Below are 20,600 nucleotides of genomic sequence, written 5' to 3' on the forward strand. Positions count from 1 at the left end.
CAACAATAAAACAAGTATCCGACAGGAACAAGTGGTAGAAACAAAACCATATACAAATTTATAATTCAAAATTATTGTTCCTTTCTGTAATTAATTCCAATATTCCTATGATAATCTGTGTATCTCCAATGGCCACCGTCTTGTCCTAAAACTCCTTGAGTCATTTTAGCAACAAAATAATTATTGAACAGACATTTATTTCAAACCACTGTAGCAAAACACTTATTATGTTAGTGGAACAGCACCTATATTTTCCTATTCTTTTAAATTAGCTGAAATAAACCATTTCCCCCACTTACTTGAGTTGTTCATAAATGGTGCAAAATCTGCAAACAAACATTGAATACTGAAGATACCATATAACATTTCAATCTGATCAATGTGAAAAGTTACATTTTCAGTAGTTCAATGAAGCGTGTCGTAAGCCACATGCAACCCACCAATGGGATGGCTAACGAATAGGAAACAGATTGAACATAGCATGCGATTTCCTCCTGCTTGGATGGGTGTAGGATAGCCTGCCTTAGGTTGCTCTTTCTGTGACTTCCGGACAGGGATTGAAAAGGTCCAAGTGTTCCCTTCTCAGATGTGCAAGTAGGGAACCCAGGCCCTTTCTACACCTAAGGATTATCCCAGGGAAATGGAGGAATCGTCCCTGCCTGCTCCTGGGATCCCCTGTGTGTCATTCACATGTACAGGGATGATACCGGGATGATCCCTGGAAAAAAGGCAGGTGTAGAAACGGCCCCAGATATACACTTTCCCAGATGCCAAGAGATCTGGCCCAGCACTTCTGTCACACAAAAACTGCCTCAGCAAGATGAATACCACATTGTAGTGTTCTTTAAAAAGGCTATGTCCATGTCCAGGTCACTGCCCTGCATATCAGAGAGATATCCCAAGTATGGTACCAAGTCTGCTCAACTCCTTACACCCTTCGAGACAGCATGAAGTCATCTGAGTCAGCTATGCCAGAAGAGACGTAGATAATTCTCTACTCAAAGATCATTCTTTGAATGAAACAAAGAGGCACTTCATGCAGACATGCCCATCATTTGATGGCTATAGGAGTTCAAAAAACTGTAGAACTTACAACTGGATTAACAAAAAAATCTGAACATTTAATGCGGAAGGTGCATTCATTGACAGTCAAAGCAACTGCAGAGCACAAGCATGCAATCATTCTTGCTCCTCTAAAGAAGCAAAACAAGAGAAGTGTTCCTTTAGTTTGTCTATTGCTTATAACAACTGGAATAGCAGTATCAGTCTCTAACTGGTGTCAAGTATGGTGTTCTTATATTTATTAACTACACATCTGTAATTTGCAAAACTACCCAGACGACATTTAGGGACTTTGGGAAAACAGGCCTTGCTAAAAAATTGGATTACTTTGGGATCAATTGTTCCTCAGCCAAATTATGCTTCAGACCAGAGTATTTCATGACCTTTATGTTTAAGCTGAAAATGGAAAAGCAGAGTCACTGTAGTGTATTAGTAATAACTCAGTGTGTTTGATGAAGTCCTTGGAACATTTCTTTATGTGCACAGAATGTCTGACTAGTGGCAAGTATGAACTAGCCCCACAAGTTCTCCTGAAGTTAATGGCAAATCGGCAGTGCTACGATATAACTATTATAAATAACTGGAACTAGTTTACGTGAGATCATAAGCTAGCAAAAACGTCTTTCAAAAACACAAATATTCTGTTGATGGATTTGCTTACGCAGCTACCATATTTAGCATCCAGAGTACAAAGTGGCCGAGGGTCCTGGCTTTCCCACCCTCCCCTATAACACAAGCTGTCTCAATTTTCCAATGCATCCAGGGCTATTTGTTCTGCAATGCACCCTCTTTCTACTTGCGACAAATTTTATATGTGCTGCAGTTAAAAATATTCTATGGGACAATTTATTCTAATAATTCGTGATATGGAAAACGTTAGATTCTTCAAGATTCTCACTTAGGAGATACGTTTAAGACACATTTTGATCTTAACATTTTCTGCACTTTTAGAAAAAAGCATTTTCCTCTCACCATAATCAGTCACTGATTTGGGAGCACGCTGTTCCGTTTCTGTATTACGTTTCTTATTCTTGGACTTCCAAGCATGGTAAACTTTTAGCCGCCTGTGAAACTCTTCCCTGCAAGCTGCCAGCAGTTCAATATCTGTCTCAAACAAACACAGCAGGGATGCAATAAGTGAGAAAAAAGAAATAGACAAATACATTTATGAGTTGTCAAAACGACTTCAGAGATACTTATATTTAGAACACGTGACTGCAATAAACTGACATTAATACTAAGAAACAAGGAGATTCAACTTATTAAAGAAATATTTAAACCAACTCCACTCATAGAAGGGTGCTTTACATCTTACACTAGAGAATTGTACAAGAACAGTGAAACAAAATCCAAAGATGTTCTGCTTGTGCAACTGCTTGCACATCAGAGATTTGATACCTTGAGTTCAGTCTAAAGCCACATTAAATTGTAGTCTGGTCCTTCAGCAATTCCAGTAAAGCAGCTAAATATATCACTTTAATTATAACCAATGCCTTCAGGTAACCCTTTCAAAAATAATGTGTCTTATTCAAAAATAATGTGTCTTATTCTCTATCTCATCATATTTTGAAACATGTCTTTCCATCACACATTCCTGAACAGAGCTTTAAGGATTCTCACACACACACACACACACACACACACACACACACACACGTGTATATATATATATATATATTATGAACTTTGCAGAATTGGTCCCAAAAGCTTTTATTTAAAAAACTTTACCACTATTTTATTATCATGTGCCCTTAATTTTTTTGAAAGCTTTCAATTCCTCTATAGTTATATGAGAACAAGGGCTACAGAGTCTTAACTCTTTTAGCAGACTTGACAGCGGAATCTTACATATATTTACTCAGACGTTAAGTCCCACTGTGTTCAAAGGGGGTAATCCCAAGTAAGTGTACATACACTGATAGCCGCCTCAGAAGTCACAAGGACTTCTGAGTCTGCAAGGATTCAAACAAAGATCTGCACTGTCTCAATTTGTTCTTTCCCTATCGAAATCTGAAACACAATCAATAAACAACTCAGCCAGCACATGGTGATTTGGATTTTGGGCCTCCCTGGTTTCAGCATAATTACTGAGATTAAAAGATCATACAGTATCAATTCATCTAATTTTTTCTGTCCATAAATTGTTAGAGAATTTGAGGGGAAACTATGGTCTGGAGGTAGACCTCCAAACACATACGCACAAAACTGGTGGAATCCAAACTAGCACAAGACACTTCTTAGTATGCACAAGTGGGGGTGGAGGCGGTTAACCTCTCATTTCATGCAGTAGCTCCCAATGTCCTCTGAAAAGCCCTGTCCCAATTGTGGGACTCTCCAGAGTGGTTCCCCATAAGGGCTGCCCAGAGCCGACAAGAGGACCTGGTGGGCCGGAAGGGGCCCTGGGGCCCAACTGTGTTGCATAGCTTGGAGGGGCCTGGAAATGCTTGAGGGTCAGGAGGGGAAAGAGGGGAGAACAGGCGGCCAAGGCCCCCGCCCTGTCTGAATGCTGCGGGACTTGTAGTACATTTCTCGCCACAGAGAGCGTCCCTCGCCAGCCAGCCATGTAGTCCGGGGGAGGCTGCCTCCAGGGGTCTGCCAGTCCTGCTTCCCGGGCTTCATTGAGGGCTGGGGTGGGGAGTGGACAGCCAAGCAGGCCTGCCCAAAGCAGGGGGAGTGAGTGGCACTGGCAGGCCTTCTGATGATGCCAGGCAGGGGGGCATCTGGGCTTCGGGCAGCCCTTGCTGGGAAACCCCCCCCAAAATTTCACCGGGGCCCAAACTTGCTCTTCGCAGCCCTGGGACTGCCATCCAAAATGCATTTTGGTGTTTCCTGGAGAAACATTTTGGAGAGAACCACTAAAGTGGAGGATTTCACTCCAGTACCCCTTGTTAGCAACAAGAGCCACCCTTCCAGTCAGAATGAAGCTTAACATCATGTCTAGTTTGGCTGTCACATGTTTTCTTCCCTTACAAAGTAGAAGGTGCAGCAGGATGGGGTTGGGGGATGGGAGATTGGACTGGTAGCACAGCGCGGCGGTGGGGGCTTTAATGCAATGACTTCGCCACAGTCCCAATCTGGAACTGCTCCCTACTCAAGGTGCTAATCTAGAACAAAAAAGGGCCAGAATGCAAGGCCCAGTCATGAGATTAATGCCACATTTTAGTTTGGCCTGTAATCCAGGCACAGAAATATTAAACAGAATACGTCCCTCCAACTTCTTCTACCTATTTCTCTCAGTAGCACTAGGAAGGGTAAAAGGCATTTAGGAATTCGGTCCTTGGGCTGTAGCGTTGAACGTAAAACGATCATGTAAGCTGTTGATATTTACAAATAATAAGCAAAAAAATAAATGTGATTGGCAATGACAATTTGTAGATTAGGTTTGAATGTAAGAGTGGTGTTCCTGTGACATGCAATTAACAACCCTGTCGGCTCTGCTGTGTACAGTAGTTTTGAATGTTTACATTTCCTTTTCCCTTGACATATGCATCAGTTTGCAACAACATTGCATGAGGCATTTTCTCTACTGGATTAGGCAGCATTTAAAGTGCAAACAACAAACAATCCAATTTAATTTCTATTCTCCCAGCATTTTAACAGTCTATAAATAAATTTTAACTTGGTGTTTTAAATTTGTAATTTTGCATTGCTGCTGTTTTTATCTGGTTGGGCTTTTATACTGTATTTTATATTATGGTTTTATACTGTTGTTTTATACTTTGAATGTTTCTAATTTTTGTGAACCGCCCAGAGAGCTCCAGCTATTGGGCAGTATAGAAATGTAATAAATAAATAAATAAATAAATTTGTATCAGGGACTCTGGCTGGCTGGGGCATGCTGGGTGTTGCAGAACTTTTTTCTGCCTCAACATGCATCGGATTGCATCCTTAATTATTCACACAGTGGTTTCAGAATTTGGTCAAGGAAAATGAATCAAAAGTACAACTTGCCCAAAAGTACTACTCTCCTCACCCAGAATAGAACAACTACTTACCACAAGAGGTATTGATTGTATCACGTAGCTCTGCGTACTTCCACTTACTAAGGTCATGTTTTTTAGTGCCAGCTGCAGCTTTGGTGGCTTGAACCGAAGGTCCCCTATAAATTTTCATTAAAAAAAAAAGTTATAGTATTATGCAAGATATGAACAAGTGAGGTCAGGAAAGCAAGTGGCAAAAAGGTTCTAAAATTGGAGGGGGGAGAGATCGCATATAGCAATAAGGCAGACACCAAACAAAGACAAATTGGTAGGTCTCCCAATACATTTGTTAAAAATATTTCTTTAATCAAGGGAAGTTTTGTTTGTACTCCTCAGTGAAAACTGCTTGGGAAAGCTTTCAGAAAGTTGTCTTTTCATTCCTTCACCTTGACTTCAGTGTACGTAATGAGAGCTAATGGTAGAATCTTCCAATGCTCCTTCACCACCAGTAGATAGTTTGATGTACAGCAAGCTTGCGTTTCCTCTTGCAGGATAATGACAAACTCCTATTTTCCTTCCATTTTCAATTTCCTTTTTGTACTCAGCCATTCGTGCCTGAATACAAACTACATGCAGGCCTTGCCATGGTAGGTAGAATTAAGCATGTGTGACTTTTGAAAATGGTGAAGCGCTGGCCTAAGATTTTCCTGGCATCCGCTTCAGAGATTTAAGAAGAGGCACCTGCTGAATATTTTACTCATGTACAGCCTTCACACTTGGCATGATATATCAGCTATATTTGTACATACATGCCTGAGCAGAAAGAGTGAGTACTGCCTCTCATGGCTTCGCAACTTTGTCAAATGCAGACCGATGGTCCAAAGCACAGATGGAAGATGCCCATCCCCTCCCTATCAGGCTCAAGTAGATAATTTTCTACTCTGCCTTTCAATATCAGAATCCATCCACACTGCTGTGCAAAGGGAAAGAAGAACATTGTCTATGAGAATTTCTGAGCTTATAAGGAAGGGAAAGAGAAGAGAGTCACTAATAACCAGAAAATAATGAAAACCAAGTATGGCTAAACAGCCAGAGCCCTAAGTAGTGCAATGTGAAGCCCCCTCCTCATTTATACCTCCTTGAAAGCTGTGCACGAGTGACCTCTCAAAATTCTCCACCCTATTTGTGGATAGCGAAATTTGGGGGGGGGGATTTCACCAAATTTCTCAAGAGGGAGGGGAAATTCCCCAACGCTTTCTCACAGATAGGCATCACCATTGGCCAGGGTGGAAGAACCCCTGCTTTCCCTTTTTCCAAAAGGTTTTTGGTTTGTTGGCACTGCCCCTGCAAGTGGCAACAGCAGCAAGTGTGTTGGCAGCCTGGCACCCATTCTCTGCATCTTCTGCAATGCCCCATGTACCTACCATTACTCTAGGACATTGAGGACAGGGAATGCAGCCACCACACAAAAATAATGGTGAAGAAAATGTGGATAAAATTCTGAAAAGTGCCCTATTTCTAGAAGGTAAGAAAATAAAAATCTCAGGAATTTCCTAAGAGTTTTCTTTCACCATTAAAGGGGCTTCCATTTTTCTGCCTCATTCTCAGAGCAGTTTATAATTTATTTTGAATGTGTCTTGGTGATGTTTTTGACCTTACCTAATCACTGTGAGGTGGCTGAGGGTACTGTCTATATTTTTCTTTCTATTACACATCTCAACATTGCTCTATAGTTTCCCAGCTGCCTGAACTTTCTGATCTGAGAAGACCTTATGGGAGGAATAAAATTCCATGATGTCTTCCCCTGTGCAGGAAGTGTGGGAAACCAAGGAGGCTACAGCCTGTCAGAGAAATAAATGTATGATGAAAGACAGGACAAACACACACATTCCTCAGTCACCTCATAAGCACAAGAACCCTGAACCAAACCCATGAGAATTCCTCCAAAATTTCTCCTACTTTGAATTTCTTTTCGAAAGCAATTTCTTTTATATCAAATTGAATGAGAATGGTCGAAATTCTCATGGGAGAAATTTTCAGCACAGAAGTAGTAATTATTCCCCCCTACCCAGCTTCTTTCTAATCTCAGACCTGGCATTTCACCCTCCCTCTTCCCTTTCTCAGTTCTTTCTTTTTATGCCTGCTTCCACCTTTCCTTATCAGCCCACTGCTTCTTAATATTCCCCTTTCAACCCTGCCTATAGTCCCTAGATGTCTCCTACTTTGCTGCCCTATCGATCAAACAGCAGCCCCCGCTGACGTTATTTCCACCGAGCCGTACGGCTTTTGCCTCTCAAGCTTCATCGGCGACTGCCTTCTGTTGGGAGAAGGGAGGAGGCAGCGGTGGGAAGTGCAGTTCTCTTAAACTACAGAGAGCTCCAAGGCTATGATCTACATTACAGTAAGAACAGCCCAAGGCAGGATCTCACAACATTAAAGATGGCAGGCAAAATCATCACTGGAGCAGGAGGACAGCATAGTGAATCCTCATATTGGCCAGGCATTGCGTTAAGTGATATTAAAACACAGAATGGTTATGAATGAAGCTGCTAATCCAGCATTATCATTCTTTAATGAAAGGCAAACTAGCTGACAGTCTTGCTTCACTAATCCAGCACTTCTCTCCAAATTCACTCTAGGGTAACCCCTGTAGAGTACAGATATAAGAAAATACATGTTTCTGGGAAAGGACATTGTGTTCACACTGCATCATCAATAGCAATTTTACTTCTTTCCACCACTTCAATCCGTTCCCCTCACAAACATGAGTATCTGAGAGTTTGAGGAGTGTCTTTTAAAACCCTACTTCTGGTTAGAATATTGTTAGAACTAGACAAGTTCCTGCATGTTTATTAGCAGGTGAATAGAATAAAGCAAGCCATATTGATCCAACTATCCTTGCCAACAGGAACTCAATTTTCAACATTAAAATATTAACAGTGTTCTGTTCCTTACTATTTAACACATCCTCAAATGTGGTGTGTGGCTTTTTGTACAGTTGTAAAGTCAATAGCCTTTTTATTGCAGCCATTATATTACTGGGTGCCATAAAGGTCTAGCTTAAACGACAAATATATTCTCTGTTCTCTATTTAACTCAAATGAATTTTAGACTTTCATTGCCCTCATAACGACATGTACACAGAATGTAAGTGAATATAATCTTTCCTATAAGGACACAATGAAATGTAAAGGTTATGTTTTAAATTACTGGCACATTACCTGTTAGACACAAGAAGGTGACTGTTAAATCTAATTTCCTCAATATAATGGCTAAGCTTCTTGAACAATTAATGTGACAAATCCCAAGGATTTTCTGTATTTAGCTGCACCACCCGTTGGTCTAAGCATCTCTCAAATACTTTAGATCAACTGAACTAAGCCAAGAGATCTCTGCTAAAGCAAGTAATCTTTAAGAATGGTAGTCCAACTGAATAGTTCAGGTTTTCTTTGATGGCTCTAAGATCAATGTTTTATTTTTATATTGTGAACCACTGAGAGATTTTACTATACTCAAATATGCCACAAATAAATAAAATAAATGGGTTTTTTTTCCATAAAATTTTATAAGTATAAGCGACCACATTAAAATGAAGACCACATTAAAGGTTGCTATTGTTCTTTCAAGAAGCCAGCATTCCAAAGGTTACTTCAGTTACGCAAAGGCCACTTTATACTTTTAGGTGAACAATTAAAGTGTTTTAAACTTACATCCAAAATGTAATATGTGAAAGCAACAAATGTATACATCATAATTTTCAATAAGATGTGGATAGCCTGCCTCACTTCCAAATGTGCACAGAGAGACAACATGAGTCTGCTGCTGTGCAAATATCACCAACATGGGTAATCCACCAAACACACACATTGACTAGGTTCAGACATCATGATAATGCATGGTGGGTTAAATAAACCATGATGATGCATTTGACCCATCATTTGAAGCATTCATTCGTGACGTTGCCATCTTATCTGTCACGTGAGCACACAGGAGATCTTCTCACACAGGCCTCCCTTTATTAATTGTTCCCTGTGATTCAGTAACAATTCAAATAGACATATAAGCCCTCAAATAAACTTCTGAAAGACTAAAATACAACCATCCTAATCCAAAGCTTGATGTCTCAGAAGTTCCAGTGTGAACAAAGGCTACCTAGAGGCATTCAAGAGACTGCTGGGCAGCCATCTGTCAGGTATGCTTTAGGGTAGATTCCTGGACTCGATGGCCTTATAGGCCCCTTCTGACTCTACTATTCTATGATTCTACTTCATTCTCTTCAGTGCAGAAAATGCTCCATGTATGCTAAGGGATGTAAAAGACACCACTTCATGTGTGCATCGCAGCTAGGGATGGCCATCATGGGGTAATCCGGCCTTTTTTTGGACTTGGCAGATTTCCCGGGAGCCGCCGGCTCAGATTGCATTTGGGAACCAGCTACAAGGGAGAGAGGACGAGGAGTGCAATTTCTAGGCTCTGAGGTCAGAGCCCTTTGTTCCAACCACAGATCCCAGATACCGCTATGTTCCCCCAGATGTTCACCCTATCTAGGAGACATAGGGTTGCTCTCTAAGACAACTATATGGACACACATATAGGCACTGAAGATAAAAGCAGTGAAGCAAGGCAAGAATTAAAAGTTAATGGATATGCAAAACACAAGAGTGGCAGCTGAAGTTTTAAGTATGAATACAACAGCTGCTATCCAAGAAACTACTTTGGGCAAGTCCAGGGCTTATGTTAGCTCAATGGTATTATTCTCCCCTATGAACAATAATCTGGTGGGGGGGATTGAAACAATTTGGGGGAGGGGAATACAGGGAGGGGGATAAGTCCCACCTGTAACCACCTTAAATATCCCATCTGTGCTTTTTATACTGTATTTTGTATTTGTGCTTTTAACCTGTAGGTTGTTTTATTATGGTTTTAATTTTTGTGAACCGCCCAGAGAGCTTCGGCTATTGGGCGGTATAAAAATGTAATAAATAAATAAATAAATAAATAAATAAAAACCCACCAACACAACATCAGAAATGACTTTTGAAATTCTCTACTCTTTTCATAAATTGACCTTCATGTAGTATGGTGCTATTCAAGTAACACAAATCCAAAGCTGCTATGTCCCGCTATTCTCTGATCCCAGGCAAAAGGAACAGTTGAACAGTTCTTTAGATCTTGGGCAAAATACAATCCAAACACTAGTACTGTATGTGATGCCTTCGCAAAATTCCTGAAGCAATGCACTATGATAAATAAATAGTCATATGTAAACAACTTATTATCAGGTATGCAGCCATTTTGTTTTGTGAAAGCCTTTTCAAAGTTTTGAAGCATTCTAAAGAATGATATTTTTCATCGTAACATCACACAGCAAATACTGGAGTTTAGAATAGACGTTTTCAGTCAATGAACATAAAGTTCCTAGCGAGAAGTTCTAAATCCCAACATTATAAATAAAATCATTGCATATATGCTGTCTATTCGTGTTTTAACTAGTAGAAGATGCTGGCACCAACGTAACTTTCAGATCCTCCCATTATCTTTTGTTAAGATAGATTTGTCAGGTTCCAAGATTTAAATTTATTTTCAAAAGCTACACACATCAATGTAACATCAAGAAAGACATTCACTGAGACAATTCTAAATTTGGGAATACACGATCTCAAACATAGGCTTAAAAAGGGATAAGGTGAGAAAGTTGTTTAAATTATCTAAAATCGTATTCTTACAGAAGAACTTTATTGAAAATTAATTCCTCTTTGTGCAATTCATAAATCTCAGGGTGATATTATTAGAGAAAGAATAGTTGAAAATTGGTACTAAATTGATGCAATTAATGAATCTTGATTAGAAGTTATTTATTCATTTTCCCATAGCAATTCAAATGGAACTGAATTGCCTTTTATTTTGGCTTATGATTATTTCATATGATGATTAAAGTGATTTATTTTTGGCAACCTGTTACACCCACCTAGACAACATTTCTGACATTTCTTTGGCCATTTGTTCCCTATAAAAGAATTAAAAATTAAGTATACATGAGAAGGGGGGGGGGACAGAGAACAATGTTTAAAAGTGGTTCTAACACAATAACACAGCTTTACAAAATTTAATCCTGGATCAGCAGACAGGTATTTTCTCCTAAAATGTATACTGTATCAAACAAATCTATAAATTCCCCAGTAAGGAAATAATTAATTCTGGTCCATAGATTTCAGAATATAAACTTTGATTGAATTAAACAACCACATCGCCCATCAGAAGCAATTACATATGTGACATTTAGATTACAACCAATTGTACTTGCGCATAAAGCAGCCTGAATGATTGACACTCAAATAGGATGTATTGATTGCATGCTCAAATTATGGCTATTTCGATGGGGGAATGGAAATAAAGAAAATTCTTTAACAAGGTGGCTTATAATATGAAAATTACTCTTATTTTAAAACCCACAGATCTGTATGGAATGCCCCCAAAGGAAATGAAATAATAATAATGCCATACGCTGTCATTTGACACCTTGGTCCATTGGGTCTGCAAATAGAAGATATTTAGGTTAGTCTAGCATTTTCCTAAGTAGTTTTGTTCCAGTTTTAATATTAGAAAGTCAGTTTGTTCAAAGTGAATAGTTGCTCTTATCCAGATGCGTGAAAATGGCTTAAAACTTTATTTATTTACTTATTCTATTTCTACACCATCGTGCCTATAAAATGCTTAAGGGTGTGTATGTGGATGGTTCTTGCTCTCCCCTCATTTTACCTTCACAACAATCACTTAAGGTAACTCATGCTGAGAGAAGATGACTGGCCTAAAGTCACCAAGTGAGCTTCAAGATAAAGCGGAGATTTGAAGCTGGGTCTCCCCAGGCTTAGCCCAAGGTTCTTTCCACAACAGCACACTAAGCACCCACCCTTTGGAACACCAAGCACTGTTCGAGCAGCAGAAACCGAGATAGATAGATAGATAGATAGATAGATAGATAGATAGATAGATGCTGTGTAAAGGAAAGTGGAGAAGAGCTAAACAAGTTTTGTCTTTGTACATATATCAGGGTAAATGAATTGGTGGCTTCTTACTATGAAAGAAAGAAAGAAAGAAAGAAAGAAAGAAAGAAAGAAAGAAAGAAAGAAAGAAAGTAAGTTGCCATTTTTAAAAGCATACTAGGGTTTATGCCTAAAATGACCTGATGGCTGTACTTTTGCTTTTGAAAGATTAACAGAACTCATAAGTATTTGTATTTAGGCATATGTGTGCTTGGTGGGCTGGGGTAAATAGCCTCAAACGTAAGCCTCTCTATCCCACTGATTTCAATGTAGTCTCTCACAGGTTATCTTTGGCTAGCTTGTATCCAGCATTTTTACACTTGCACACACACACACACATACACAAGCAAGTTAGAAGTCCTAATAAAGTTAAATGGGGCTTGTGCATTTAAAACAACATTGTGGTCTTAAATAGATATACTGAGTTAAGTGTTTCATATTGCTGAACCCATTCAAGATTAATTTAAAATGGATTCTACAAACCTACCACACAAAGGCATCACTTTCTATTTTTTATACCTAAACCAAGGGATTAATTATTTGTAAACTAAATGATTTGGGGTCAAACACCACAGGCATGAACTAAAGATGTCTAGAAGCAGATACGCATCACAGAGCAACCTCCATTCATTTGGAGTCACTGGAGTAATTCTATCATCCACTCTTAGAAAAGACACTTTTTAAAAAATGTGGCAGTTTTAGTTCTAAGAGTTTGCCCAATGTGCAAAGAGTACATAAAGAGAACTAAATGACTTAACAGCTGCTAGCCATTTTGAAATCCAAGGCCTAATGAGCTAACTACTTTGACATAGATACAACGTTGTTCAACCACTGTAAGGTTAGAGAGATGCTCCCACCCCCAAAATAATGTGGCACAAATACAATTTTCATCACCCCTCAAATCCAATTTTAATAAGAGCAGCTGTTGCTGCAGGCAGGATCTTCCCAAGAGCCTGCAATTGGCAGCGCTCTTCATTCTGGAAAAAAATAAATCCCATTATTCTACAAGTCTATCTTCTGCTCCTAATCTCACATTCATTTTGACCCTGCTGTGTTTATAACTAACAATTGCACCAAACAACTTCATATCTGACATGAAGCAATTTTGAGGGGAGAGAGGAGGAATTTTTTTTTCATATGTTATGCATTTATTTATTTGTTACATTGTAAAAAGCCACCTTTACAAAACGATGTAGTCTCTCCTACAGGAAAGGCAGCCTAAGTGTTGCTTCCACATCAGTTATTCCTACTGGGAAGCCAAAACGAAAAAGTGAAAGATTTTCCCAGTGTCATAAAAAGTAATGTGCGGTTGTCACTCAAGACCTCTACATGTATATACATCAGTTTCTTCTATAAAGCTGCCCTCAGTCTGTGCTCACATTACCAAGGGGTTTGTCTCCCTTACCTTTCGTGGCCGCCTTAGCTACACTCCTTAGAATGTTATGGGGGCATGTTTTGGCTAAAATTCAGTGTGTGTATGTGTGTGTGAGTGTGTGTCTCTCAGAGATTTGAGTGTGTGGATTTCATAAAGGGATAAGTGAAACTCTGCTCTCAGTACCATGTGCAGATTCCTGTTTGCAGAGGAATGGAAGTGAACGTTCTAAGCTGGCGGAGGACAGGAAGTAGAGGAGTTTGGCATTGCCCACATCTGGTACAGAGTGGTGTCTGGATTAGAGGTGTTCAAATCAAGGATGAGTTGCACTTTATTAGCTTATTTTTAAGACAAGTGCTTTGAGCAAAATCAACAAAGTACAATACCTGCGCAATCCTGGATCAAGCTGAGATTCATCAGTTATGAGTTCCGATTCACTTTGAGCAATTCTCATGGCCAGCTCGTGATCTCGGCGTTCTTGTTCCAGAACTGCCTGCTGCTGGTTTGCTTCTTCACGCTCTCTTGCCAACTGTACCTCAACTTCAGCCTGCAAAGTGGGTGGGGGTGGGGGGAGGTTGTAATTATGAACAAGTCTATCTATCCATAGGCAAGGCAATGACCACTTGTGCAAAAGACAGTATACTGCTTTTAAAATACAACCTGAAACATCTGTGACCAAATGGTTACTGCAAGTACATTCAGAAAGAAGGCTTCAGAACAATCTAGATCAAGGTAAGCAGCCAATAAGATGAGAAAAGTAGTACTGAATCAGAAATAGGAAGCCCTTCAGATTCAGTGAGAAACCAGGTTTTAATGATAGAAGCAAAAACTTTAGATAGGAGAAATTACTTAGAAAGCAGCAATACTAAATGTTTACTGAAAATCAACAGAATTGTATCTTACCTTATTTAAAAAAAGAGAGTTCAAAATAATGCTAGCCAGTTTAATTGTTAAGGATGCCTGATTGACAGATGTGACTGCAAAATGCATTCTTAAAATCATTTGCAATACAATAGCTTGGTGTTTAATTGTTTATACTTCTGCATTTCAGAACAGAATGTCAAAGCAATTGTTCTTGCTGTATCAAAACTCCACTCCTTCAAAGATTTGGTGAATGGCACACAGCAAGAATGCTGCAGTTTTCTATGGGACAAATCCTACTTAGAAAACCTTAAATGGGCAGAATCCTCATTGAAATACATGGCCTTTGTATCTCTGACAGAAGTTGTGAGATCTGTTTTCGATTTTCTGTGGCTGGAGACCCAAGAACTTAGGTGCCAACACGCCTCTACCAAGGCAGTCTGAAGATTCCACTTGAAGTGCCTTCCCAGAATGACTGGACGGAACTTCAAGACTTCCTTCCCAGAATGGTGGACTAAAGTGATTGTCATGGACTGGCATTAGCACTCATTCCGATTATGGTATTACCAAGTAATCTTCCTTTCTGCTATGGAGACTTTCTCATGCAGATCCCTACTTTAGATTATCCAGTAGCAGCAGTCATCAAAAGGAAAGCTGATTGAACATGGCCTAAGAGAAAGCTCTACTGAAAGGAACATCTGCTCTACGGCTATCACAAAGTGAAAGGAAATCTACTGAAAGGTTATAGACTGAGCTCAACAAGGCAACCTTTACGTATCTCAAGGCCAAGACACTTAGTACTGGCATAATCAACCAACCCTTCCTATGCAAGCTTCATTGCCAGGAAAGGAAATAGCACAAAAGAATGCAGGTTGAATGGGAGAGATTAAAGTTAGTTGGCACACTATGTTTTGACCTTGAAAGGCATGCAGGATGCATTGCTAAGTTCTGTCTAAAACCATTAATACCTCAACATCAGGTATGCCTCCCTGCTAATTCATTTAATGCAAGCAAACTGGAATATTTGCTGCATTCTTGGTAATTAATATTAGATACCACCCAGAGTTCCAATTTTTGGTGCAGAAAGAAAAAAAGTATGACACAGCTGTTAGATAACTGATATGAAGCATGTTCTTTGCATATAGTTCTACAGCATATACAGAGTTCTATGGTGAGCTAAATATATTGAACAGGTATTATAAATTGACTAGAGAACTAGTTAAGAGCACAGAACTAGATAAACTCTTAAAATTAGTAGCTAATGGTACAATCAACTAGAGAACTAATTAAGTATATATCTCTATCGATAATAGGGTTTGATGTACCACAAATAGGCAGGTACCCTCGGTAGATAACTTCTCTTAAATGGGACTCAGACACACACTTTGTAAAATCTCCAAATCAACAGATTTACGAAGCTTCAGCTATGCTATGTGTTTATAATCACAATCAGCAGTTATATAAACATTAGGCAAGCATGGATAAGCTAGAAATTAAAGGATAATGATATCAACAAGGATGTTTTAGTTTTGGTTAATTAAAAATAGTTTAAGAGGATAATAAAAAGTCACATTAGCAACAACAACAACAAAAGACAAGAAGGCTTCATAACCAAAAATGCAAAATCCAGCAATCAAGTAATAGAATTTATCCCTTTGATTCCATTAGAGGGTAACCTAAAGCTTCAGCAATGAGTGCTACTTTGTAAAGAATCTTTTAACAAAACTGACATCTAAATCATGGTTTCATTATTCTGTCATATCTGTGAATAGCAATAGCCTTCTCATTAAACCTCAACTCTCAAACCTGACACTTTCCTTCTAGTAAGTACTCTTCTTTTTAGGCATTGTAATCTCTCTCTCTCTCTCTCTCTCTCTCTCTCTCTCTTCTTCAAATTATCTTAATGTTAGTAGTGGGTTTAATGCACAGGAGCAGATTTAAGGGCTAAAGTTCACTTTGAAACCTAATTCTCTGTGCAAAAAAAAAAAAAAGCCATGCTGGATCAGATCAAAGTCTTCTCTCATCTAGCATTCTGTTCCCACAGTGGCAAACCCAATGCCTATGAGAAGCTCACAAGCAGGACCAGAATGCAACAGCACCCTCCTCTTATGCTCCCCAAGAACTGGTATTCAGAGGTATATTGCCTCTGATCCTGGAAATAAGATATAGGTATCATGTCTAGAAGCCATTGATACATTGTCCTGCATGCGACATAACTGTCTATTTCACAATGAATGTTCAAGCTCTCCATGTAGTAGTCTATTTAAAGGACCTGGAATTCTTCCCTGTGAGACCACTTTATGTGCCTCTTTTGCTACACCCCCTTGTCGATGCACACCTCCCCACCACCACGCCATGTCTATCTCCACAAGCTGTGACTTGCTTAGTATTCAATTTGAATATCCCAAATAGTGGCCAGTCCATGAATGGAACCTTTGGAGCATGACTGTGAGAGCAACAAATGCAGCTTCTACAAAAACCCCACCTGAATTCGTTTTTCTTCCTCTTCCCTTTTTCTCCTCTCCTCTTCTTCCTGTTTTCTTTTCGCTTCAATCTCATACTTTCTAGAAAAATAAAATTGGCACTCATTTGAAAAAGAGAAAGGCAAGGTGAACGTCCAGAACCATTATATCTCTTTCCCTCATTCCTCCATTATGTTTTTTTTTATTTCCTCTCATAACATTTCTGCTTGTAGCAAACAAGTTTATATCTCAACAGTTCAAGCAAAGCATTTGGGGAAAGGGCTCAGGAGGCACAATTTCAGGGTGCCTTGTTAGTGGGGCAATGTAATGCTTCCTGCTACAACAAAACCCTGAAAATCCTAAATGTGCATATAAATGAACAGGATATCCATCCTTCACTTCTTTTAAAGACATAATGTTTAACAGGAGCAATTCAGTTTAGTGAACAACAGAATCCTGAACGTAGCACCGTGTCTCCTGTTTCCACCTCTTATCATGGAGCGTCTAGATGCATTTCTTTTCCTTCTCATATTGCATTCAGATTTCACAAGAGCCCCTTGGATCAGATCAAAAGTCCATCTAGTCCAGCATCCTGCTGTTCCATAAGATGTAAATATACACCAACTATATTGAAAAAGTTTTAATGGCTCCAGGGTTTGGGATACCCCCAGTTGGTCCTCCTCCTCTTCCTTACTACCAGTCCTACTAGCTGATCGCTTGCTAGGAAGAGAACTGGTAAGCCGGGGGCAGCAGTTACTGATCCTTATCTTCTGCTCAGCAATCCACCCCTTTGGGCCAACATGTGTGTGAAAAAACAGGAGCAGCAGTGAGAACTAGCAACAGAGCTGCAGAACCACACAGCAATGCAGACACACAAATTATCTGTGGGAAGAAATTATCTCCCCCCGCAAAATAATAATAATAATAATAATAATAATAATAATAATAATAATTTATTTAAGCATTTTTATGCCTCCATTCAGCCAAAAAAGGCTCTCACGGCAGCTAACAAAAGTATTTCATGACGGTCCCTGCCCACAGGCTTACAATCTAAAAAATTAATCTAAATCTAAATTTATCTCTCTGCATCTGGTGTAGGTTGAGCCAGGGATACTGAATGTGTTCCCAAAGTGGAAGAGCTTTGTAATCTATGTTTAAAACCTGGTTCTCTCTAGACTGGCTCTACTTCTAAGGTGGAACATGCACTATTAAAATTTGCCTATGCCTACCTTTCTATTGGCCTTGCCCCTAAAACTGATTGTTTCATTGAATACTCACAGTCGCCTTTCCTCCTCTTCCTTCTTCCGACGTTGCTCCTCTTCCTCGCGCCTCTTCCTTTCTTTTTCCATTTCCTCCTGGATACGTCGCAGCCTTTCCGCTTCCTCTTCCTGTTGCTTTCTTTTCTGTAGAGAACTCAGAAGCTGTTCTGAGCTTTTAACTAGAGCATCGTACTCCCTTTGTATCTGCTGCCTAGGCATTACAGTGGCCTGCAAAATAAGCCATTAAAATAGACACAGTAATTTGCATACCGTGGTGCTGTCATACAACAACAACAACAACAACAACAACAACAACAACAACAACAACAGACAGACAGGCCTCCACACTGAGGAGCTTACAATCTAAAATTCAAGATGGGAAACACAACGAGATGGGGGGGGGGAATTAATAGGGAGGAAATGTGTGTTCAGCTCAGGTACACATACTTAAGGTTTAGTTTCAAAACAGGAGCAGGATAAAACATAAAGCTGGGGTTATGCTCAAGTTATCAAATAACAATATCTAAATGTGGGTCTGGGAAGATTTATGGGACTACAGGGTATAGTTTCAATTATTCCGAGTGTTACAGAAAAGTGTTTCCAGATGAAGGTGACCCAAACTGTTGATGTTACAAAATCAATAATGGCTATAGCCTTATTTATTAGAAATGTCAAAATGCAACATGGTGAACCTTAGGTGGGAGTGGCCAGTTGGGAGGGGAGAATAGGGGAGTGAGTGCGCCTAGTTACCAGGGTGATGAGAGAGTCGCCTTTCTCCCCTCCAGTGGAGGGGGCATCAGGTTAGTTACAGTGGACAATTGGGAGAGGGGAAAGGAAAGGGGTGCCTGGCTTTCAGGAAATGGGAGCCACATCTACTCTGAACAATGGGAGTAGACATCTGAATATTTATGTTGCTGTGTTGTTTTAATGAGTTCTTGTTCACCCCAAATTCATATTCTTGTTCACCCCAAATATTCTGATCCTATTAACTGTAAATATCTGAATTGGGAGAAGTCTGTAGAGAGATTTGGGGCAAGTCTGCTGATGACACCAGCTCTAATTCTCTGTGATAACTGAATCAGGAGGGGTCGTGCACATTCTGAGCTGGTGCCTGGATACATTTATGGGCTGGATGAGGGCTAATAAATTCACTGGAGGTCCAGGTGGCCTCAGTGGCCCAGAACACCCATTACCAACTGTGGTTGGTGAACCAACTACTCCCATTTCTGGATAGAGTTAAGCCAACCATGGCGATCCATGTGCTGCTAGACTACTGCAATGCACTCTACACTACTGTAGACTACAGTAGTGATCTCTGTGTGGGGCTGCTCTTGCACCTGGTTCAGAAGCTGCAGCTAGTTCAGAAAGCAGCAGCTAGGATGCTCAGAGGAATATCTAGATATACACACATTACAGCTGAATTAAATAACTGCAACTGAGCTAACAGCAACTGAGCTATGTTCAAGGTTTTGTTGCTGACATTCAAACCCCTAAATAACACAGGACTAGGATACCCAACTGTCTTCCCCTATATACACCAAATCAACCCTTGAGTTCTTCCAAGGAGATCTTATTGGTCATCCCATGACCAATAGTATGTTGCCAAGTAAGCAGGCCTTCTCGGTAGTGGCACCTACCTTCCAGAATGAATGGCAATGCTCAGTTCAGGAATGGGGCTAGTCCGCTTACCTGTCCCTTTCAGGAAATGAGCATTCCCTCTAATTTCCAGGTTTATTTCATGAACCACTAGTTCCTGTTGCACTAGCAGTTCATTCCGCTGGCACAACAGAACTCATAGAGGTACAACGGCAGTATAGGATACTGCCCATATACTCAAGATACAACACAAAATCATCACATTGAATTTGCAGGTTTCATGATAAAAGCTTTTAGAGTCCTATATGTTGAATGCTGGCAAATCTTGAGTAAAGCAACATTTAAAAGAATGGGTGGAAAAGATGTGGAAATTTGTTGCAATGGCCAAACTGACTAATTGCATAAACCTTACTTTAAGGGTGAAGGAAAACAAGCAAAAATGAAATGCTTTATTACTATTAATATTTATTTATATTATTTATATTTATATTATTTAGTTATCGGCATCCATTTATTAATTTTATAAACTTAGGTTGCACTGCTAAAGACGCGTAAAATGGAGTGAGCCCCAGTAAACACGGTGGGACATTCTTCCAAATCAACATCCGTATGAGGATTGTGCTGTTAATCATCTTTTGCCAAACCTACAACTTTATTTTTAGTGTTGTTCTAAGTTAATTAATTCTTGTTTGTTTAATTGTGTAAATATGTGCTCAGTGTCTTGTGCTTGGCTTATATTTTTTGTGCTCTATGTTTACTTGATTAAAAAAACGGGCTGGGAATCACTTTGCTCTATTTTTCAGCTTACAAGAGGGAGTTCTCTGCCTCCTTTATAGCATTCTTGAGGGCTACTTGTTTTCTATTCCATAACACAGGTAGCAAACACTTGATCTGATAATCCAATTTTGTACGGCTCCAGTTAATCAATTAAATGTCCACACACTTTAAAATAACAGCTGAACCCAAGTGAAAAATGCTGTCACAAGAAATGGAAAGTTACTCTCTTGTTCAGCAAATAATAACAC

The 20,600-nt window shown here is 39.6% G+C and overlaps 1 protein-coding gene across 5 annotated transcripts in view; it reads right to left on the reverse strand.

The window, feature by feature from the left end:
- MYO6 (myosin VI) overlaps positions 1 to 20,600 on the reverse strand; it is a 153,836-nt gene that overhangs the window by 10,281 nt on the left and 122,955 nt on the right. Inside the window, exons 26-33 of one of the 5 annotated variants that reach the window (XM_063124928.1) lie at positions 17,999 to 18,207; positions 16,744 to 16,822; positions 13,784 to 13,944; positions 11,487 to 11,516; positions 10,951 to 10,989; positions 5,058 to 5,161; positions 2,035 to 2,166; positions 300 to 326 (exon numbers count right to left, since the gene is read on the reverse strand). In XM_063124928.1, the coding sequence (XP_062980998.1) occupies positions 300 to 326; positions 2,035 to 2,166; positions 5,058 to 5,161; positions 10,951 to 10,989; positions 11,487 to 11,516; positions 13,784 to 13,944; positions 16,744 to 16,822; positions 17,999 to 18,207 (781 nt within the window). The remainder of the gene's footprint in view (positions 1 to 299; positions 327 to 2,034; positions 2,167 to 5,057; positions 5,162 to 10,950; positions 10,990 to 11,486; positions 11,517 to 13,783; positions 13,945 to 16,743; positions 16,823 to 17,998; positions 18,208 to 20,600) is intronic. The other 4 variants (XM_063124930.1, XM_063124929.1, XM_063124931.1 and 1 more) reach the window with 4 other exon arrangements.

The sequence above is a fragment of the Elgaria multicarinata genome, chromosome 4 (genome assembly GCF_023053635.1).
Source record: "Elgaria multicarinata webbii isolate HBS135686 ecotype San Diego chromosome 4, rElgMul1.1.pri, whole genome shotgun sequence".
Taxonomy (NCBI): Eukaryota; Metazoa; Chordata; class Lepidosauria; order Squamata; family Anguidae; genus Elgaria; species Elgaria multicarinata.